Source organism: Octopus bimaculoides, chromosome 10, assembly GCF_046866305.1.
Source record: "Octopus bimaculoides isolate indiv1 chromosome 10, ASM4686630v1, whole genome shotgun sequence".
In the NCBI taxonomy this organism is placed as follows: Eukaryota; Metazoa; Mollusca; class Cephalopoda; order Octopoda; family Octopodidae; genus Octopus; species Octopus bimaculoides.
The window spans coordinates 79,449,699-79,474,375 of NC_142937.1; the positions used below are offsets into that span (position 1 = coordinate 79,449,699).

The window sequence follows — 24,677 nt, forward strand, 5'->3', positions numbered from 1 at the left end:
CATTTAACGCCTGTTTTCCAGGCATGACAGTTTGATAGAAGCTGGCAAACCAGAGAGCTGCACCATGGTTTTTATGGCTGGATGCCCTTCCTAATGCCAACCACTTTACAGAGTATACTTGGTGCTTTCAAGATTAAAGCCTCTGAGCTGAGAGAAGAAGTGGCTGAGAGCCAGATGAGAGGTGAGTGTATAATAGAGAGATGAGAGAGTTGCCTTATTATGGAGGGGATAGTTGGCTAGCCCAGTAGGGACAGAAAGGAGAGAAAAGGGAAAGTTAGAAGAGACAGAAATAAATGGTGTTGGAGATGTGTTAGGGCCTAGCCACAGGGGAGAGTGATGGGCAAACATAAGTAGTAGAGAGGATAAAGGGTGGTGTTCCATAATGCAAGGGGAGAAACATGACTGATTTAAATATCTCAATGACTGTGTGTGTGTGAAGATAAGAATAAGACATAATAATAATGATTCTATTAAGAGCACAAGCAGATTCTAGAAAGGGGAAAATGGTGTTTTGAAGCTGTTGAGGATTTAGTGAAAATTGAAGATTGGGCTAACATCTAAATACTGAAAATAATTGGAATTTCATCAAGAAAACCACTCCGTTCACAAATTTAATAAGAGTTTTATTTTTTTAATTCAGATAATTTAAAAAGTAAATAGAATTTTTAAAAGCAAAAAATGGGGCCGACTTGGTGTTTAAGTTTAATTTCTAACCATTTCATTACAAGGCCATACAAAAAAAAAAAAAAAAAAAAGGTAGGCTAAATTATTATCAAAACTATTAATGTTCACAATTGTTAGGTTTGAACATTCAAAATATATAATTTTGTTGCATATCTATGGAAATGCTAAGTTAGAGCAAGAACCTTAAACAGGAGATTGTGCATAATATTACAACATAGATAAAATATTTGTGCTTGTAAATATATATATAAACACAGGTCATAATAAGAGAGAAGATTTAAAAGACAATTTAGTTTTAGAAACAAATGTATAAGACGAAAAGGAAATCGTTTACATATGCACAATGGTATATGAAATAAAGTTTTATGTCAAACAGGTATTAATTAAAAGGACAATATTTATTGATTAAAAAGAAAGCAATGTTAATTGGTTACATAAGAAATAACTAAAGCAGAAAGAATACAAAGTAATTTTTGAAAGCAATTTCTATCCACATCGTTACACGTGTGTTTTAAGTTAACTTGGATAATTCAAAAGATTTTTATCAATAACTGGAACATAATCTAATGACAAAATATATGAAAAAAACAAAAACGATAATGGTCTATTTTCATAAATAGAAAAGAAAATAAGAAATGGTTTGAAAGTATATTGGTAGTGCATGCAGTTAATTCTGTCCTATCATAAACTGTCCTTATATGGTAAGGAGTCAGTTGAAGTGAGAGCTGAGACAATGAAATAAAAGGGTCTTGTTAGAGAAAACTTATCCCAGTGACATCTCACCAATAATATGAGTATGGTACCTTTTGTCTACAGCCACATTACCTCAACCAAGGCGTCCTTGATGAAAGTAGTATCTAAGAAACAATTCCTTAGTCTTCAAGGGGTCCTTCAGAGCCATTATTTAATTCCTATTTCATGTTTTGAAGTTAAATTAAGGATATACTTTGATAACACAGGGGTCCTTCAGAACCATTATTTAATTCCTATTTCATGTTTTGAAGTTAAATTAAGGATATACTTTGATAACACGTATTTTCTAACAACTAAAAATAGTGTCAATATAGAATAAAGTGCTCTACTTAGAAAAAAATGTTATCAATAGATTTGCATTCCTGACATTTGAGCAGGTATTACAATGCTTAACTCTTCAACCATTGTGCTTAAAACTGATTGGAGGTAAGAACTGAAATAGCTGACAAGAAAAGATAACCCAACCTGCCTTTTCTTATCAAAATGAAATAATTGAAGAGTTTGAAGAGTAGTATTACAGCTAAAATGTACACATTCTTTTACACGTTTCAGCCCAAAGGCTGTGGCCATGCAGATAAAATTTTGGAGAACAACTAACACTGCATAAAAGCTGAGAAAAGACAACATATAGCTGAACAAAATACATAAATTGTATATATTAGCAGTGAAGATCTCACAACATTTAGGTGCTAAAAAAAACCATGAAAAAGCAACATGCTGCAGAGTATGTTGAAGAAAACATTCCAAAGCCTATATAAAGTAGATATCATCTATAATAGTAGATGAAAGGGGGATTTAGAAATCCAAGCTATCATCTGTCAACATTCCCAAAACTTCACAAAACTGTTACACCCAGAGTTTCACATGACCATTCATCAGACAGTTGTGATAATATGAAATAATAAATTTATGTGAATATATTTAATATAGTATTTAGTGGACTATGAATAAGCATTTCAATCTGATTGAGTACTCTGCTTTGGTCAACCCTCTCTGACAGCTATTAATTTTAAATTAGTTACTCATTGAGATGGAAGCATTTATTTGTTGAACTGTATCTACTAAAGACTAGTATATATACTCAAAAAATTTTATTCCATATTATTACAACTGTCTGATGAATGATCATGTGAAACTGAGTAACAATTTTGCAAAGTTTTTTTGGCTTTAATAAAATAGTATACTCTTCTTCCTTTGGTGTTCAAAGTTATTTTTCCCCACTTGTGTGTGTGTGTGTAGTTTGCTGTATGGTGCCTTAAGCAATTATTGTTGCTTGGTTATTACTTTCACATAGATTTAAGGCATTAACATACAATCACATTGATACACATAGAGTGAGAGGATAACATACAAAGCTGGCAAGTGACAACAGATTTAAAAAAACAAAAAAAACAACAGTGATATTTTTCTGCGTCCAGGAAAAATCTGTGGGTACTGGATACAGTGATGCTAAGGTGGTGGAAAGGGGTGGCAGGGGAGAAAAAAGTAACATACCTTCCCAATTGTTGAACCATTCTCAGCAGTTATAGGTTTGTTTATTTTTGTATTTTTTATATCTATATATATATAAACCAGGTGGATGATCCAAAAGGGCAAATCCCTTAGATTTATCTCCCTTATGTGAGAGAAGAGAACAAAAGAGAGAAAAAGGGTGGCTTTAGAAGAAGAAGAAGAAATTTGAAGCCAAACTTTAGCAGTAAAACTAGAGTTATTGAATGCTTTAAGTTCAATTTCTTTTCAAAGATTTCCATTTAATTTTTTTTTTAATTGCATAATACTCATTCATAAACACACACACATCATCATTTAACATCCACTCTTCTCTGCAGGTATGGGTTAGATGAAATTTGTTGAGGCAAATATTCTATGGCTGGGTGCCCTTTCTGTCACCAACCCTCACCTGGTTCCCAAGCAAGGTAATAATATTTCCCCATGACCAGACATGTTTTCCAAGGATGATAGGAAACGGAACAACACTGCATGTATGACAGTGAAGCTCATTTACAACCTGAGGTTAAGATACCAATATATAAATATGACAGGCTTCTTTCAGTTACCCAATCTATTTATAAGGGGTTTGATGATCTGGGGCTATAGTAGAAGACACTTGTCAAAGGTACCATTCAATGGGACTGATTTCATGATTGGGAAGTAAGCTTCTTAACTACACAGTCACACCCGTGGTTAAAAAGCTTGCATGCATGTGTGTGCACACAAAAAAAAACCTATTTACAATAATTCCACATCCACAACATGGAATTATCATTTACTTCTTTTGATAATATGCCCTCTGCAATATTAGGACAGGAATCTGCTGTAGAGTTAAATGTTAAAGTTGAAATATTTAAAATACTTTACAGTATTTCTGAGTGAAACTTATCCTTTGTTTTTCTTGAAATTGCAGAAAAGGTAACTTCAAATTAATTTCTTCAAAAGTTGTAACAACAAAAATGAGTTAAAAATACAAATGAAGAAATTTCGTGAAGAGGAATTGCCACTGAAGGTCTATTTGGATATGGGACTGTTTTACTTGATAACATATTCTTCTGCTAGCAGGATGATAAGTAAAGTGGATTTGTTAATTAATGAACATCAACAGAATAAGAGCCCTCACCATATTGATTTCATAAGATATTTTCTCTTGTACAGAAGAGTTTTATTCATACCCACCCTTGCATTTTTCTGTGGCCACAGCAGAGAATTGAAAACCTACCAAGTAACAGGGTCGGTGAAAACAGGTTGAAATTGACTCACAAGAGGAGGGCATTTATTCTAAATATGAAGGGATACATTAAAAAGGAACTTTGTTTAGTCCTATCACAGTCGTAGTGGAAATGAAAATGCAGTCTGTCTACAGAGTGAAGTGGTTGGTGATAAGAAGAGTACTCAGCCATAAAAACTTTGTCTGAAACGGAACAAATGAAGGAGACACAGACTTTGGAAGTTGTAGTGCAAACAAAGTATCAGGAACTTGGAATAAAAACTGATATAAAGTAGAAAGGACTATTGTTGGCATGATAAAATGCACCCAATTCACACATGATAGAAAAGACACCCAATCCAGCCCCCCCCCCCCGAAAAAAAAACCATGAAAACAAAATGTTGATGTTCTCTGTAGCTGTATGTAGTAGTTTATAAGAGGCTACAGCACAAAGTAAGATGCTTTGAGGCCCATTCATGTAAAGGAAAACACTTGTAATAATGATCATAATATAGAGTGACCCATAATCCTTTGGACTATTGTTCTCACCTATTGGTCCCATAATGTTAATATCATAGCTGAACTGAAATCAATAGAACAGCTCTACAAAAAAGATGGGCCCTATGCAACAGCTGAACAATTGGGAGAGATATGCAGCAATTTATATCAGAAAGATAACAGAGGGACTGGCACCTAACTTTGACAGAAAGCTATGCAAATCTACAAACCGAAATCCACAGCAGAGTGACCCAAAGTGCCACTTATTCCTTGCAGTGTTTGGAGCTAGATTCCATAATAACTTGTGGCTTAAAGAGCTGCAGTTCTTCAATATCCTTTGCTAATATACATGAAGGATCAGTATGGAGTAAATGTCAACATAGTCTTCTAAGATCTTATATGAATTTACATTACAACAAGAGACATAGGAAGGAATCAATACCAAGCTTACTTGCTTCTCCTTACAATACAAAACAGAACAAAAGCATTTATAGCAGTGCCCTAGCAATGGCTACATCCAACTGACTGTAAAGAATAAAGAGTTTGATGATAAAACATTGCTAAGCTTCTCACACATGAATGGTTTATTGCTTTCTAAAACTAATTTTACATCTATTTTTCCATGTTAGCATAGGCAGAATTATTTTAGCCGTTACGGCATTTCTAATCATTCAATTGTGAAACTGGAACTGTCCTTATTTTCAATTTGCTTGGGAAGATTTTAACTCCTAGCTATGTGGTCAGTAGCCCAGAAACTTTATTCTTTCTGGCAATATGTTTCTCTAGTAAGAAAATGACAAATTTATATGAGAGAAGACTTTCCCAAAAGTGACCATACGTGTGAGATTTCATTTGTTTTAAGTAAATGATGAAACATTTTGGAGGCTACTCAGAATTCTTGTGCATCTATTACAATAATGTAGAGTTAGAGCAGAATGTAGTTCTTTGTACAGAAAAAAAAAAAAATACAATTATGTATATAATCAGAGTTTTGGTATTTTACAAAGAAAGAAATTTAAGAACAAGTGCAGACATTGCTGTGTAGTTGAGAAGTTCACAGTTCCAGGCTTGATCCTAATGTATAGCAAATATCGTCTATCTTGGCTTTGAGTTGACCAGTATTTAATGAGAGGAATCTGCTAAACAGGGACTGTGTAGAGGCCTGTTATGTGTGTGTGTGTGTGTGTATGAATGTATGTGTATATTTGTTTTACTTGTTTCAGTTGTTTGACTACAGCCATGCTGGAGCACCACCTTAAAGGGTTTTTTAGTTGAAGAAATTGACTCCAGGACTTATTCTTTGTAAGCCTAGTACTTTATTGATTCCTTTTGCTGACCCATTAAGTTATGGGGATGTAAAAAAATCAACATTGATTGTCAAGAGATGTGGGGAGGGGGGACGGCAACACAGACACAAAGACACACACAGTTTCTGTCAACCAAATCCACTCACAAGGCTTTAGTAGAAGACACTTGCCCAAGGTGCCACACAGTAGGACTGAACCTGGAACCATGTGGTTGGGAAGCAAGCTTCTCACCACACAGCCACACCTGCACCTATATATATTTGTTTTAATGCCCGTCAATCCATGCTAGTATTGGTTAAACAATACATATTGAGGCATTGTTTTACAGTAAGACACACTTCATGTTGCTAACATTTACTTCTTCACACACACACACACACACACACACACACACACACACACACACACACACAAATTGGCCTTAGTAAAAAGGTTAGTTTCAACAGCTGATAATGACATACTATCAATTAATTTCCTTAAAACCCCCAAAAAGTCATACATTACTGAACGGCAGCAAACAACCATTGTGTGAAAAGGGAGAGGTTCAGTGGCTCAGTGCAAAAAGTATTTAAACCTAATTGATTACACTGAGCTGAATCTCAGCAATCAAAGAGAATATGTTGATTAACCCTTTAGTGTTTAAACTGGCTGTATCCGGCCCAGATATTCTACACATTTTATGCTCAAACTGGCCAGAACCAGCCTCTCACACCTGCCTTGCAATGTCATTCTAAAAATAAGCAATTACATCTTTCCTATCTTGAAGCTACAAAATAATATCAGATAAATTTTTTTAAATGTGAATAAATAAGGATTACTTCTGACAAATTAATCTGAATGCTAAAGGGTTAAAGTCTCTAATTTAAAAAAAATGAGTCAAATGTGCCGAAGATGGTTAAATAGACTAGGATTAGCTTCTCGCTATTTGAACATTGGACTGTTTCCTCTCAGACTGGAGACACACCGTTAGTGACTCTAGCCTTATTTCAGAAAGTGCTGCAAACTACTAAGAAACTGCTACATCATATTTTGAGAACCTTTAAACCCAATACAAATTTAGGTAAGAACAAAAGAGAATTCTTCACTCCAATAATCAAAAAGTAAAATTTTAACATAACCACAGTTTTCCTTTAGACAAAATTTGATGATTTTTATATTTGGTTTTGGGGGTTGAATTATCAATATATAAACTGGAGAAGGTATTTGTGTCTTTCAAATTTCAAACAACTCAACCAAGAGGCCATCAATATTTGTATTTATCTGCCAGTTGTTTCCTACAGAAGCTGCAAAATGTTTGTATCATAAGCAACTCACTATACATTATTGTTATTACTTTATTGACTCTCAATAAAGCATCTTAACTTCAAAGTAAAAGACCAGTTCTCTGTTTTCATGACCAAAGCAAATAAATTTCTATGTTTTGACTTGGAACTACAAAGTGCCTTAATCATTCAGTTCCTATTTGATGAGCTAAAATGCCGAGACACGACTTAACAGCAGCAACAAAAGAAGCGTCTGGAATCTTTCAAAGTCAGTTCTTAAGATTTTTCTTTCCACTTTGTTAATAAGTTTCCACAATCGACAATAAAATAGATTCTTAATATCAATTCTAGAGCAACTGTCATATCTGTATAAGAGGTGTAACTAATATTATAATGCTGCCAGAGTTGAATTTGCCTTTCATATGTCAGGGATACAGTAAAATATGAAATACTGGGAGGGATTGGAAGATTAAATTGAGCTCTTTTTCAAAAACGCCTTTTGCAAAAGTTAGAAATTATAATTAAAGCAATGGAGTAGAAGATACAGATCAGTGGACAAAGTGATTTATAGTGTTTAGGGATATCTCTCAAGGTTCTAGGTTCAAATTTTAATTTTTCTCTCACCAGAGTTAATAAAATGTGCTTCTGTCATGTACTACCATTGAATCAGTAAATATTGATTCTTATTTTATATTGTAATTGGTAAACAATAGTGTTGGTTATAAGTTTGAACAAGCTAATCACATTTTCACAGAATTTTTGACAGCAGCACTGTAAAATACCTCATTAGTAAATCACTAGTTTTCCCCCATTTTGGAGGAAGACGTTTATATTCACTGAAAAATATACATTTATCAATGAAATCTCACTTGCAAGGGATAGGCCAACCTGAGATTAGGATAGAAGGCACTTGTCTGAGATATGCAATGACATTATACTTGGAAGCATGTAGATGTGAAGAGAACTTCTCAAGAGAACAACCAAGCCTGCAGTGTCAGTACAAGTTTGTTAGCTTATTGAATTTCATCTTTTAAAATTCAGACTTCAAATCCTGTTCAAGTCAACTATATTGTTCATCTCCAAGGGACAGTCAATAAAATTTGTACCAGTAATATACTTGCATTGACTGAATCACTTGACCATTTCTATCAATTTATAGCCGTTGTCAATGTATCATATCACCAGTATTGATTCTGGTGTGTTAATATCATGGTCATCCTTCTTTTATCTTTATGAAGAAATTATTAAGGAGTTACAGGTCTTCAGGATTGTGGCATAAAAGACATTACAATATTTAGTTTTATCGCTGCTGGAGCCAAGTATATTTCTCATCAAGGTTAACTTATGCCTCATCTGTATCTCACGTTGGCATGGGTTTGATACTCTTCCTAATGCCAACCACCTAGCACCAGTCAGGTTGCCATGCAGCTTGCAAGATTACAAAGTTGAAGTTGGAAAGGGGAACAAATGTGCCGGGAAGATCGGGTTAAATGATGAGAGAAAGAGCTGTGAAGGAGCAAAATGGCTGCTCACATTTTAGAAGAGAGAGAGAAAGAGAGGGGAGGGCATTGAAAAAAGGGAAATAAATGAGGTGTTAGAGTGGACTTTCCAGGGGGTATGAGGTAGATAGGAATGGGTGAGGCAGCAGGGATGGTGGAAGTGAATGTGTAGAGAAAAGGATGGGGCAGCTGAATGAAAATGATACTGTAAACAGGAGGACAAAAAAGAGATGAGATGCTGGTGGATAAGGAAGAGAGGCAGGTGGAGTGTACGAGGAGAGTGAGTAGTATAATGGTGGGGGTGGGGGAGGAGAGATAATTTGGTGGCATTGGGAATGTATGGGTGATCAATGAAAATATGGATGGAGATCAATGTTAATGGATAAAAAGTAATGTGGTTCTGTACAAAAAGGAGGTAGCAAGGAAAAACTGAAGTTAGGGAATTCATATTTAACTCTACAGCAGATTCCTGTCGTAATATTGCAGAGGGCATATTATCAAAAGAAGTAAATTATAATTCTATGTTATTATTATTATTATTATTAAGGCGATAGTGAAATTTCTTCTGGATCTTTACATCCTGAGTTCACTTTGCCTTTTACCCTTTCAGTACTGAGATTGATGTAATTGACTTGCCCCCTCCCCTCAAGACTGTTGGCCTTGTATCAAAATTATGAAGAATTATTATTATTATTATTCTAATTCTTGTTGTTATGTTTAGCCTGTTTACATTTGAACATCATAACTATCCATTTAAAAGCTATATTTAATTAGTATTTAGTTCCAACGTTAACAGTTTTCTAGCAAACATTAACAAACTGTACTGGGGCCTAGTTACTAGATTGGGGTAAAGCCACACCAAAAACATTTACCATATCAACTCTACAGCTACCTTGTTAACAAGACAAGAACAAAGCATTTCTCATCAAAAGTAATAAAAAAGACACACACAAAACAAAACAGAATAACCACAACAAGGTTTGAAACAGGAATCTAACTATCAGAAGCCAGATATCTTAAGCTCTATAAGCCACCAAGCCTCCATATAACTACAGCAGCCACAAAATAGCTAAAGAATTTCTTTTTGTCATTTATTTTCAACTCTAAATGTTTGTATAGAATTTTGTTTGTTAATTTGAAATCCTTCCAAAGAAACAAAAGGAAGAAAGAAAAGAAGGAGGAGATAAAAGGAAAAGAAAGATCAAAGAAAATAGATGTTTAAAGTAAAAGGAAGAATTAGGATTGGTAAAACTCACCATGGTATACTCGCAGGATGGCTTCACAGACAAATTTGTACTGACTCTACAAAGGAAAAAAAAAAAAAGAAAAAGAAAAGAAATGAAATCTTCAGGTTGTGTTTGTTTCTAGTTTAATAAATAATTCTAATGACATAAAAAAAAAAAAAGCTGGGTGTCAGAAAAATTGCTTTGCAGTGTTTCTTCTGACTCTTTCTGCTCTGAGTTGAAATCCTACTGTGGTCAACTTTGCCTCTCATTAGGACAATGAAATTCATCACTACCAGCATCACCACTACCAGATCTTACTGCATCTAACGTTGACGACAACATCATAATTCATCCTTGCACATGTAAACTCAATAAGTGAATATGACTTAGTGTTCCTACAGAAACCTTATTCGATGTTTAATGTCGTTCCACATTCGTGTTGAATTATGCAGCAATCTTATGTTCTCTTCATAGAACACTTGTAATGTATGCAATCACCAGTTCTTTTGGTAGAGTAGATTCTTGCTATTCTTCTTTATGTCTCATTACAGACGTATAGATTCTAACAAGTCGCTTCTTAAATTTCGCACCTCTCTTGTTCAATAGACACTGAGTTAAACTTGCAAAGCTGTTTATTTTCTCCTTTCGATTTTGAATGTTTATTTTAGTGGGTTACCAAACTATTAGTTTGGTCACCCGGCTAAAATGGTAGTGACAAATTTTTAAGTTTGCTTGACATGTTATAAGTGTGAAAGGGATTAAAATTTCGATACTCCATATCAAAGGTTCCAACAAAAATAGGCAGAAAATTAGAGCTTGAGGCAAGAAGACACTTTCGACCAATCAGAATTCTGTTTACATAATCAGTTTGATTAGTCACCTTCCTCTGTCGATTGAATAAAGTGTCATCCAAGTTGTTGTTTATTGGTAATTAAACTTAATTTGCAACACATGTGCAAATTCTTCAGCTTTGATTTTGTTGATAAGAATTATCAACAACTTTTCTTGTAATCATGATTTAAGAAGACATACAGCAGTATGCTAAAGATCAGACATAATCTCCTATGGGCAAGAAATGTAAAATAAAGTTTATCATAAACAACACAAACACTTTGTAATTTAATAGCTTTTAGTGTGAAACCTGTTAAACAGAAATTATTTTTATTTAATGAAAATTTAATAAAATCTAATCATAAGTAAGTGAAATTATGCTAAATACAACTAAATTGAAAACCTTTTTCCCCTGGCCATATCGGCAATTCTGAAAACTTTTGGGTGTAAATCTTACATGCGTAGAAGCTTTTTTTTAACAATTTTTATCTTGAAAATCACCTGCGTAAATTACACAGGTGTGCAAATTACAAGGGTTTTTATGGTAAATGCCTTGTAGTAATTATAATCATTTATACTCTTAGTTCAAATCCTATTGAAGTTAATTTACTTTGCTTTTATCCTCCTGGGGTTCAAACAATAAGTGCCAATCAAATGCTACAGTTCTATCTCAAAATTTGTGCTCTTGTGCTAATGTTAGAAATAATTATTGTAAAAGTAATGGAGTAACAAAAACGTCCCCCAAAATGTTCAGACCGAGACCTTTGGAAATGGGCTGTGCGTGAGAAGACCCGGCAAGCCAAGTAAGATCGTTGCCAGTGCCCCTGGACTGGCTCTTGTGCGGGTGGCACATGAGATGCACCATTTTGAGCGTGGCCATTGCCAGTACCGCCTGACTGGCTCCCGTAGGATTTTCGAGTGAGATCGTTGCCAGTGCCCCTGGACTGGCTTGTGCGGGTGGCACATAAAAGACACCATTTCGAGCGTGGCCGTTTTCGTGCGGGTGACACGTAAAAGCACCCACTACACTCTCTGAGTGGTTGGCGTTAGGAAGGGCATCCAGCTGTAGAAACTCTGCCAAATTAGATTGGAGCCTAGTGTTGCCATCTGGTTTCACCAGTCCTCAGTCAAATCGTCCAACCCATGCTAGCATGGAAAGCGGACGTTAAACGATGATGATGATGATGATGATGATTAATTTACCTTAACTGAGCAGAATTAAAAAAATAAACCAACTCTGTACTTGTTTTCTAATAAAACATTGAAATTGTAGCAGTTTAGTGGTCAGTTTTTAATGAAGTGAATCTCAATGATTAACTAGAATCATATTTCACCTAATTATCTTGTGAAAGGCATTAACATTGCAATTGTTTTCCCTCATCACCAATTTACTTATTATCAGAAAAGATAGCAATACCATATTCAACAAAATGGAAAAAATTCTCAACTTTCAACATAGCACTTGATATTTTCAATTTTTGAAATTTTATACATCCCTGTTTTTTCAAAAAAAATCTTTTTTTCACATTTTTATATCAATGTTAGCAAAGATTCAATTATTCTACAAATTTCAATATATGGTTCCTAACAAAACACTGCATTTAAAAATTCTAGTGCTGAGTTAGGTAAATCATCTCTGATCAGGTATATTATCATTTGCAGCTAAGTAACCAACTGAAAGTTTGTAGTGAAATTAAACATTCTCGGCACATCAGCAGCTCTTTGTTGCATTCATCCATTGAACCTTTATAGAGCCATTTTAGGGTACAGGAATAGCTCTGTTAGCTCAAATGTATGGCATGAGGGTAACTAATTGAATGGTTGGTGGTGAGTTATGTAAACTCATCTAGCATATTGGATTCAGTGGAATCCAATATTTTGCCATTTGATTACACTTCAGGCTGTAACCTAATTCAGTGTCACATCCATGATATTAAATTTTTGGAGTCGTATCAGTTTTTTTATCTTTCACAGCTAGAGGAAATCTTTGGAACAGAAAAACATTTAACTCTGAAGTCAAGACTGAATCCTAATTTTAAAAAAACTGGAGCTTTTAAAATAACATCATTGCAGTAGTGTTTGAAGTTGGTGATTCAGATCTTGTAGAAATTTAACAGAATTACTTTAGCTCTAACATGATATGCCATTCTTCACCAACATATTTTTATACTTACAGCTGTCTGTATAAGCATTGCTCGCTGATCTCTCATCTGGCGTACAATTGCAAGAGGAAATACAGTTTGATTGGCTTCCACTAAGCACATAGCTGTTTCCATTGTAATTAGAACTCCTGTCCGACCAATTCCAGCGCTAGAAAAGGCAAAAAAGAGATTTCAATAATTAGAAACAAAAACCAGGATAGAAAAGATTAGATAAATCAAAAATCATCGGTTATAACATTAAATTATCCTTTTATCATTTGATATACGAGAACTAACTTCATAAGATTTGGTTTAGCTGGCTTTCTACAGATCACTCAGTTAATCCTGGTTTTGGCAACACTCTCTTACTACCTTGTTCAATCAATAGCATTTGACCCTCTTGTATATATCACAGTAAATAAGACTTTGATGTTTACCCAGAAAGAAAATATAAACTGAAGAGAGTAAGCATACTTTGAGAGTGAAGAAAATCTTATGTAATAGTTGTTCAGCTTTTATGTTTACTGGTTGGTTGATTATCAGCAGCCAACTTTGATACATATAACAATATCAGACAAAAAATTGTAGCTAGTGTATGCAGTCAGCCATTCTGATATGGAAAATTATGACTGGAGTAAGCAATCCTACATTTAGCAATAACTGAGACAATGAAACAAAATCCAGGCTGACTATAACTTTCTTATTTGGTTACTTTCCTCACTTTGAACCACCTGTCGAGTTTGCAATGATTTAGGAACCTCAAGATTTGATTCTTTTAAACATGTCAAGCTCTACAAAGTCTTTTCATGTTAGATGGCTTTCTCTCAATGGGGATCTTATTTATATTGGATACTTGTCCAGGGTGTTTTCTAAGGAACACACACAGTGCAGCAGATGATAAGGACTTGTGGAACACTGATATTATGATTTTTCTTTTCTTTATTGTGTTTCTATTCATTAGTTGTTTCCACAACAGTGATATGAAATAATAACCATTATAGAGTCTCACAAGCAGATGCTTGTTATGGAAAGATTAAGTTATTGACGAGCTTTACATCGAGAAGATATGCACAGTTGAAATAATGAAGAACATAAAAGACCTACCTGCAATGCACCACAGTAGGCTCAACCATTCCAATCCTATTCTTCCGAACCCGGATCACAAAATCTAAAAAGTCAGCTGGATCATCAGGTACACCATGATCTGGCCAAGCAATGTACTGCATGTGTTTTATATGTCTCTCTTGGTTAGTCTACAAGTAAATAAATGTCATATTACATACATTAAAGAATTTCAGAAAAAGTTTATTAATTTTAGACAGAAACAAAACATTGAGGGTAGTGTAAGGAATTCAGCAAATACTAATAAACTTCCAACACCCAAGTTCTCTTACTTGAAGTCATTCCAACCCATGTTAATCTTTTTTATGTTTGTGCCTGCTTTTTTCCAGCTGGTATAGGTTTGACAAAACTCGAAGTAGTACTCTATGACCGAATGTTCTTCCTGTTGCTATCTTTGCACAATAAACCAGTCAATGGTCAGATATGTTTTTACAGCAGGTATAGGCAATGACATCACTATCTAAACACACATGTATAGTTTCCATCAAACAATTTCCCCCACTGGGTGTTGGCCAGCTTGAGGCTGGTACCACACAGCAGGATCAAACCTGAAATAACATGGTTTGCAAAATCAAATTCTTAACAATACAACCATGGCCCTCCTCAGCAATACAGAAAAGTAGCAATATAGAAAAGTAGCATATCTGTGTTACAGAAGATTATAATGTAGTGTAGTGGTACTTAGAACTCAAACTCCTGATATCATAGTAATGAGAAATAGCAGATGACCTTGAATTCATATAATGTCTGTAGCATGTTTCTAAAACATTTAAAAATTGTTTATTTCTGAAAAATCTTAATGCACACATGACACATCACACACACACATTCTAGATTATCCAGCAAAAGGTAATCAACTTTTTAAGCAAGGCTGCACTCATTAGCACTTAAAAACTTAAACCCACAAGAAATCTCTTTTCTGCGCTTTCACTACTCTGCACTTGACCCCTCTGAACATGTTAATTACATCAGTCCCATGTTAAGGTCTTCTTGTCCCCAGCACGTTTGCTCAATCCTTCCTTCCTATAGCTAAAATTATCTTGACCATCTGACCCATATCTTCTGGTCCAGCTAACCTGCAACAATTCAAACAAATTCTAACCAATTACCTTGAACATTTAGTTTAAGAGAGTTTGAAACGGGATGTGGGAACTGATAAATGAATAAATAGTATAATCACAATATCAAACTTGCCTCTACATGTGTTAATGTGAATTCTCTGAAAGCAAATGATATAGTTTCTTCTTCTTTGACACAAGTGATCTGTAAAATGCCAAAGTCAGTTGTTTCGTATAAGTCCGGCCAGTACTGGTGGCATTTCACCTGCAATGGAGAAGAAACATTAATTGTTGGTGTTAACACGAGTGTGTGAGGAGGGAATGAGTGAAAAGACAAAAACATGAGAGGAAAGTAAAACCAAATCAAAAGGAATAAAAAGAGTGAAGCTGTCAAATTTGTGACTAAAACAGCAATCATCATAAATCTAGCCATCATCTTTTGACAATGTCAGCCACTGTTGCAAATCTTTTTTTCATCTCTACTTACTAACATGGATTGTCTGGACAGCATGAAAAGAAACAGCATACCTTGTTGCTAATTCAATATTTGATTGAAAACATTTTGTATTATGTGCACTGGATGCATAACAGGTACGTTAACGTTTGTGGGAATAGTTTGTTCTCTCTATGAATTTCATTTACTTTTCACATGTATGGTTACCCACAGTACAATAGTATATGATGACAATTTTATGTCCCTGTCATTGTCATTATTAACATCACCAACTGTTCAGTATTCCAGCCAAAAGGGGAGCCTCAGTACAATTGCTTGCCTGTTAAAAATAGGAGTCAAATTTCCCTCAAATGACACCTTATCACAGACAAAAAATAAACATCACATTGGCTAATGCATTTATATATATATATATATATATATATATATAAGTTGCTAATGTCTTAGAAAAAGAAAATGTTTTTCCTTGTGAAGACCCATTAAATGTGATTTCATGTCCTTGTAAGGAGCTCTATGTCCTATTTAATAATACTTTACCATTCATTATCAGAAAATATCATTGATTTTTAACCCCCCCCCCCCCCCAAAAAAAAAATACCATTATATTGAACCAAATATGAAAACTTATTCTAATACTCACATGTTATCCTGAAAGATATCAGCATATTGTGTGAAGAGAAGCAACTTGATTTACTATTTCTTTTTTCTTTTACTGTTTTATGTCTAGTTTTTTTTTTTCTATATCAATATAATTGGGAAGATTCCCCCCCCCCCCACAAATCTGAATTGTTTTTTTTTTTCTTTTTACTTGTTTTATTAGCTGTATGCAACAATCCAAAACTAAAAGCAATTTCACTCGCGCACAGAAAAGTGGAAATTACAGACATCCAGCCTGAAGGATCATATTTCACATGGCAAAATAAAAGAATTATTTCAGTACTTACACGTCCCCTTTCTACTTTTGTAGTTAACATAACAACCAATGTACAATGTTGTTCCCAAACCATCTGAAAGAATTGTAGACAAAAAAAAAGAAAAAAATTAGAGACTATTACCAAAAAGCAATGAAGGAATGAAGCAGACAATACTGTAACTATAACTGGACAAACACACCATAGATATATGAACACATACTTGTATGTACACAAGTTAAAGTGAAAATGGTTAATTTGATAAATTCACTGATTAACTAGTTGAGACACAACTAGTGCCATCTGTTGTCAAAGTATTTAACGTTCAATGGTCAAATTTACCAATTCTAGTAAAACCTACTCAAATATTTACCAATTCAGCAACTGTCAAAATACATGCCAACCTTTATCAACTCAACTAATATATACATAGATCGTTTACCGTTTATCTTACACCTGTTTCAGTCATTTGACTGCAGCCATGCTGTGGCACCACCTTGAAGGGTTTTAATTGAACAAATTGACTCCAGGACTTTTTTTTTTTAAGCCTGGTACTTATTCTATCGGTCATTTTTGCTGAACTGCTAAGTTAAACATCAACACCAGTTGTCAAGTGGTGCTGGGAAACAAATACAGGCACACAAACATAGATAAACCCCTGTACCTGGCTTTCGTTGACTTGGAGAAAGCCTTTGACAGGGTCCCCCGATCCCTTATCTGGTGGTCAATGAGGAAACTCGGGATAGAAGAATGGTTAGTGAGAGGTGTGCGAGCCATGTACAGGGATGCTGTCAGTAAGTTGAGGGTTGGCAACGAGTACAGTGAAGAATTCCAGGTAGAGGTAGGGGGTCCACCAAGGTTCAGTCCTCAGCCCCCTCGTATTTATCATAGTTCTCCAGGCAATAACAGAGGAATTCAAGACAGGATGCCCCTAGGAGCTCCTCTATGCAGATGACCTTACTTTTACTGCTGAGTCACTATCAGAAGTTTCAGGTGTGGAAGCAAGAATTAGAATTGAAGGGCCTTAGAGTCAACCTAGCTAAAACCAAAGTCCTAATAAGTAGGAAGGCAGACAAACCACAAATCCCTTCAGGTAGATGGCCCTGCTTGATCTGTAGAAAAGGCGTAGGTAGAAACTCTATAAGATGTACCCGGCCAGAAGGTTGCCAAAAACCAATCTGGAAAAGAAGGAGTTGGAAGCTTAGGAACCCTTCACATGGTCAGAGATTTAGGGATATCCTTACTGAGAAATTTGATGATAGGGAGAAGGAGCTACAGTCCCGTGACATAGAAGGCAGATAGGAATTCCTGCAAGACAGCTTGCTGAGTGCCACAGACAAAATCTGTGAGAAATGTATCTGCATGGATGATGGTGCCCTTGCGTTTAATGATTCTGCAAAGAAAGAGGCTTGGAGATGCCATTATGAAAGACTGTTGAATGTGAAAAATGAATGGGAGGAGGGGGGGGGGTCTGCCAAAGGGAGAGAGTTAGCCTAGATGAGATGCAGTTTGGTTTTGTGCCAGGTAGAAGCACCACTGATGCTATATTTCTGGTAAGGCAACTGCAGGAGAAATACCTAGCCAAAGATAAACCTCTGTACGTGGCTTTTGTTGACTTGGAAAAAGCCTTTGACAGGGTCTCCCGATCCCTTATCTGGAGGTCAATGTGGAAACTGGGGATAGACGAGTGGTTGGTAAGAGTTGTACAAGCCCTGTACAGGGATGCTGTCAGTAAGGTGGGGGTTGGCAATGAGTATAGGGAAGAATTCTGAGTAGAAGTAGGGGTTCACCAAGGATCAGCCCTCCGTCCCCTCTTATTCATTATAGTCCTCCAGGCAATAACAGAGGTATTCAAGACAAGCTGCCTCTGGGAGCTCCTTTATGCTGATGACCTTGCTCTAATAGCCAGAACTAGAGACGAAGTAAGTAAGAAGGCTGTCAAATCACAACTCCCTTCAGGTAGATGGCCCTGCTTGATCTATAGAAAAGGCATGGGCAGAAACTCCATACGATGTACCCAGTGTAAGCTATGGACACATAAAAGGTGCAACAATATCAAAGGAAGGTTAACCGGGAAAATAGTTTTTGTGTGTGGCAGATGCACTGGGGTAATAAACACTGAAGATGTGCAGAAAACAGATTTGATCACATGCCGGGGGGAGCAACTAGAAGTAGTTAATAGTTTCTGCTACCTAGGTGACCAAGTCTGCAGTGGGGGTAGCTGCTTAGAGTGTAGTGATTAGAGTAAGAATAGCCCGGGCAAAGTGCAGGGAGCTCCTACCTCTGTTGGCAACTAAGGACCCCTTGCACAGGGTGAAAGGTAGACTGTATGATACATGTATGTGAATTGCCATGCTACACAGCAGTGAAACATGGACTGTGACAGCTGAGGACATGCATAGGCTTGAAAGAAATGAAGCTAGCATGATCTGCTGGATGTGTAATATTAGTGTGCATACACGAAAAAGTGTAAGCGCCTTGAGAGAAGAGTTGGGCATAAGAAGTATCAAATGTGATGTGCAAGAGTGGCATCTGCACTGGTATGGTCATTTGTTATGTATGAATGAAGACAGGTGCCACTCCCTAATTGTAGAAGGAAGCTGTAGAAGAGGTAGACCCAGGAATAAGGTGGTGACGCATGACTTTCGAACATTGGGCCTCACAGAGGCAATGATGGGAGAAACCGGGTCCTTTGGAGATATGCTGTGACTGAGAAGACACAGCAACTAAAGTGAGATCACAGCTATGCATGTCCAGCCCTGTTAAGAATACTCCTGATGTGTCAGGCAATATGATATGCTTGAGAAGACCTGTTGAGTCAAGTAAAACCAATATTGTAGCTGGGGCTGGTGCCCCCCCCCCCCCGGCTCGCTCCAGTGCCAATGGCACGTAAAAAGCCCCATCCAAACGTGGTCAATACCAGGACCACCTGACTGGCTCCCGTGTTAGTGGCAAATAAAAAGCACCATCCAAATGTGTTTGATGCCAGGCCCATGTTAATGGCTCTGGTGCCAGTGGCACGTAAAAAGCACCTGCCGATTGTGGCCGACGTCAGTATCCCCTGATTGGCTCCTCTGCTGGTGGCATGTAAAAAGCACCTACTACATTCTTGGAGTGGCTAGCATTAGGAAGGCCATCCAGCTGTAGAAACATTGCCAGATCAGATTTGGAGCCTGGTGCAGCCGCTGGCTCACCAGACATCAGTCAAACTGTCCAACCCATCCCAGCATAAAAAACGGGCATTAAACAATGATGATAATGATGATACACACACACAGACACACAAACATTCGCATACATATTCATATACACCTATGCATGTGCATACATATGCATGTTTGAGTGTATGAATGTGTGTGCACACAAATGCTTGTTTACATTTTATAGCTCGACAAAATCAGTAAAATATGTTATCTTTTACTTGGAAAAGGAAATAAGAGCTTGTAATAGAAAAAGGCAAGTAAGGAAAAAGGAAGGAAATGAAAGTATATGCATAACCATTCACATAACATTTATAGATATATGAACGATAATAGTTTGAAAATGAAAGTGTTTAATATTTAATTTCATATATATATATATATAGTGCCCCTGGACTGGCTTGTGCGGGTGGCACATAAAAGACACCATTTCAAGCGTGGCCGTTGCCAGTATCGCCTGACTGGCCTTTGTGCAGGTGACACGTAAAAACACCTACTACACTCTCTGAGTGGTTGGCGTTAGGAAGGGCATCCAGCTGTAGAAACTCTGCCAAATTTAGATTGGAGCCTGGTGTTGTCATCCGGTTTCACCAGTCCTCAGTCAAATCGTCCAACCCATGCTAGCATGGAAAGCGGACGTTAAACGATGATGATGATGATAATTGTGCATATGTGTGTGCTAGAGAGAGAGGTGGGGGAGAGAGAGGAACTGATAAAGTAAATACATTTCAAGTTTAAAAATTTGGAGTTTATTTCATTGAAAATATCAGTGTGTTTGGAGCTGTTGCCTGCTTCAGCATGTGTCACTGCCATTCTGACTGTTGTTTTATTCTTCCCTGCAAGTGTGACCGACACGACACCCTTTGCCTTCTATCATAAGATATCTACACATGTGAATGAATACAGCTATGAAAAGTTAAATGAAAGTGTAACTTTAATAAAGATCAAATGAGCTCACCTGCCAAAAGTCAGCACATGTGTTAGGTAATGGGCCTTGAGCTGCAATATATCGATTGATGATGCCAGATCCGGGAATTTCCATCTGAAGCAAAGAAGGTGAATGTAGTGTGGCAAGAGTTTTTAACAAATCATTTAAATATTGTGTGTGATTCTTATGTAAGACTTGTCTTGGCTGAATCTACAAGATGATCACCTTTTCATTGAAGACGTATGAATTAGTATTGGCACAGAGCACTGCCTTGGCTCCAGCACTAACATGTTCACTAGTTTGGGGGTCTACAATGTAAAGATTGAGTCCCCTTACATCAGGGGTTTTCAAACTTTTTGACTTGTGGACCCCTTTATATTTCAGGATTTACCTTATAAACGCTTATGAAATTTATACATATATATTTGCTTAAAATAGCATATATTTTTACATTTATTTATTTAACAGTATTTAACAAAATAGGTTTATTGTCAATTAAAAGATTTCGATTAAAAAACATATATAAAATCAAATTGCCCATAAAAAGTATTTGCTGTCCACGGATCCCCTGTGGTCCGCGGACCACAGTTTGAAAACCCCTGCCTTACATCACAATGGGAGGATAGTGGGTTATTAACATTTCAAACTAGATTCATATAACCCTAATGCTCTACAGAAAGGTATGAACACATACATTTTCAATTGATCTTTACTAAAAATTACACTTCATGTCTATTTTCTCTTTCAAAAACATGAACAGAATTTCAATGAGCTTCATCTGTAGGGTTCTTCCCTTAAAATTCATTTCATTGCTACGATAAGTGATTCTAAGTTTATAAATGAGTTGTTATGGCACTTGTAAAATATCTCAAGTAGGTTACTGTTACATTGCAAAAGATTTTAGAAGATTGTTTTGTTCTGATGTTGAGGTTTTACTGAATACAACAAATTACCAGCTGTAGCTATAACCATCGAACATTATGGTCAGAGTAACCCAGGTTTGAAACCTAATCATAACAGAACAAAAGCCAATGCGGAAGTCTCTATGCAGTTGCTCAACCTGTTAGAAATATCAGTCATATTTTCTGTAAATCACACCCTAATGTCTTTAAAAAATGAAGGAGACATTGCAAATGTTGTCCTGGATGTGTTGATAAAATAGCTGTGGGATGGTCACAGGTCTGTTGGGCAGAGATGGCTTAAACAACCACTAGTCATCAGTTATTTCACAAGTGTCAGCAACAGAAAAGAAAGGTTCTGTTGTGTTTTGAGCAGACACCATGTTAATTATCATTGGAGGAGATGACAAGCAAGGTCAACTTCATGGTACACAACACTAAATGCTAATTAATATATTTAAATGCTAATTAATATATTTAAATGCTAATTAAAATATTTAAATGCTAATTAAAATATTTAAATGCTAATTAATATATTCAAATGCTAATTAATATATTTAAATGCTGATTAACATATTTAAATGCTAATTAATATGTTTAAATGCTAATTAATATTAAATATTCTTCTCATATGAGAATGAATGAATGTGTCATTTTAATGCTTTCTCTCTGTCTGTCCCTCCCACCTCCCTCTCTCCCTCTATATTGTATTGATACTTTATCATCTAAATTCACTTTGCTCAAGACATCAAACTTATACAAGCATGTGAAGATCACATATCAAACCCATTCAAAAGAGAATTAAAGTAATAAATCAGCAACTGTTTTAAGTAATTTATAAAAACCCAAAATTGAAACTTTTCAACAAATGCAATTAGCACTTTCTGTTTTTTTTTTATCCAGCAGATATAATTAACCAAAGCAATAGACAGGAAACACAATATGAGTTCAGACTCTGTAAAGAATCAGCTAACTCATTGATTAGATGAATTTTTTTTTTTTTTTTAACAAACAGAAAATAAAAATTAAAAAAATCTTACATTTACAAAGTTGGCATTTATATAGTCCCCATTTTGACTACCTTTTAATATCACTCGGGTCTGGTCATCTAGAAAATAAAAAGTTAAAATAATTTTTAAAAAAGGAAGTCATTATACTAAATTTCAAGTATTTTCAATTCTCATGGTCTGCTAATATTTGAGTTTAATCTTTTCACAGAGAAACTCCATCTTCACACGTTGCAACCACACAATCACATTCTTCTACAATAATAAATGCAAAACAAATTTCTGTGTGTCAATGTGTCACACTTTGACCCCCCGCTCTCCCTATTCAATGACACTTCTACTATTCCTCATGTTGGGGTGAGAGTAATAGTAGGCATAGAGATGGTGAGGGTGGTAATAGTTTGACGGTTGTGATGGTAACAGGGTGATAGTAATAGTATGAGCTGTAACTGTGGTAGAGGTGGAGGCGACGGTGATGATGGTGGTGGTGGTAGTAGCCGAGGTGGTTAGGGATGATGGTGACAGTAAGTGATGTGAAAGACAGTGGTGATGGTGGGGGAAGGGGAGGTGGTGAAGTGAAAGATATTGATGGTGGCAGCGTCAGAAGTCTGAATGGTGTGTGTATGGCAGTTGTGATGGTGATGGTGGTGATGGTTGAAAACAATCAACAGAAAGAAGAGAGAGAGAAAGGAAGAGGTTAGATAGAAAAAAAATTGTACTGATCCTCCGAATAGGAAGACAAAAAATGTTTATCATGCAGCTTTGCAATATGTTCTAAGTCGACAAATTATATCATTGTTATGATGAAAATTATCCATTGCTTGGAAAATATTGGTCAAGTTTAATAAAATTTAATATGTACTCAATGCATGAAGTGTCATTGTAGGGCCCAAGGTCCAATGATGAGCCCTCCACAGGAGCTGGCTCAAAAGCCACCCTATTGGGCAGCTTTTGAGATAGTAATAGAAATAAAACAAACAAGCAACTGCTTTCAAAATATATTGTACAGAATGCTGACATTGATTTGACTTTTGTTTTCAAGATGCACAAAACTTCAATATCATAAACCATTCAAATGTGTTTGTCATGCTTTCCTTTAAAAATGTGAAACATAAAACTGTAATCCCATTTTTCTCTAAATTTTTATCTCATGAACAATATAAAGCATCAAAGAAACTCTTTTGTAAATATCTCATACTTTTAGTTTTTTACCCCCAAGATGGCATAGGATAGCCAAATATTTCCACCATAGACAGATCTCTGCTATCTCAGCTGTGCAAACAACAAGTTCAAAATAAATGCCACTAATAGAGCCAGAAACTTTGACAAATTACTCGGAGCAGAAAAGCTTGTATAACTGCTAAGGTTCAAGCATATACTCCATGTCAAATTTGGAAATGGTGAGGCACTAGTTAACACTGCACGGCCACTGGATAGCTAAGAACAGTGAGTTCAGTCCCACTAACCCTAACCCAAACCTCTCTCTGTCTGGATATGTCATACTATTTGAAGGTATTTAGACTGGTCAGTAGTCTGCTGTGTTAAATGTTTGCTTAGATTAAAACAAGCAATTATATGAGTACAACACTTACAGGGTGACACATCTCTGTATCTGTTCTTTGAGATGTTGGCAGGTAACCTTGCTGCATTCATTGTCAGGCCATGCTTTTTTCTATAAAGTTGCTGTTGAATAGAAGAAAAAGAAAAGAAAAAGATACAAATTTGAGAACATATTGAAATCAAAAGCAGAAATTACATGAAAGACTGATGACAGTAAAGATATATAGATGTTGATGTTGGGTCACTTCTTAGCTGTTTCACTGGCTTGGAGAAGCAATCACCCATTGGTATTGGATGAAAAACGAAAATATCAAGTATTTGGTTGAAAGAATAGGAATGAAAGAGTCAGCAGTTTCTGAGAGGAAAGACAAGACCAAAAGAAAACATTCAGTTTCAGAGAGAGAGAGAGAGAGAGAGAGAGAGAGAGAGAGAGAGATTAATGTGGGACTTCACTTACTTCAAACTGTGCCATGGCAGCCCCACTCTCCAGACTCTCCTGCAGGAGCATCATGGAGGCCTGGAGAGTGTTGGCCCCAGACATGGTACTTGCTATTTGGTGTGTCTCAGGTATATACATCAAGTCTGGCTCTTCCGCATTATCTTCACTAACATAAACTGCAAAAAAACAAGTAACAA

At 36.0% G+C, this 24,677-nt stretch overlaps 1 protein-coding gene across 27 annotated transcripts in view; it reads right to left on the bottom strand.

Moving 5' to 3' along the window:
- Positions 1–24,677, bottom strand: part of LOC106869538 (tyrosine-protein phosphatase non-receptor type 4) — a 379,747-nt gene that overhangs the window by 3,868 nt on the left and 351,202 nt on the right. For 20 of the 27 annotated variants that reach the window (XM_089358827.1, XM_089358824.1, XM_089358825.1 and 17 more), the window contains 9 exons: positions 24,499–24,656; positions 24,074–24,164; positions 22,515–22,582; positions 20,606–20,689; positions 16,481–16,543; positions 15,219–15,347; positions 14,007–14,155; positions 12,936–13,071; positions 9,961–10,006 (listed from right to left, as the gene is read on the bottom strand). In XM_089358827.1, the coding sequence (XP_089214953.1) occupies positions 9,961–10,006; positions 12,936–13,071; positions 14,007–14,155; positions 15,219–15,347; positions 16,481–16,543; positions 20,606–20,689; positions 22,515–22,582; positions 24,074–24,164; positions 24,499–24,656 (924 nt within the window). Of the gene's footprint in view, positions 1–2,931; positions 3,053–9,960; positions 10,007–12,935; positions 13,072–14,006; positions 14,156–15,218; positions 15,348–16,480; positions 16,544–20,605; positions 20,690–22,514; positions 22,583–24,073; positions 24,165–24,498; positions 24,657–24,677 lie in introns of all 27 variants that reach the window. The other 7 variants (XR_016243461.1, XR_016243462.1, XR_016243460.1 and 4 more) reach the window with 1 other exon arrangement.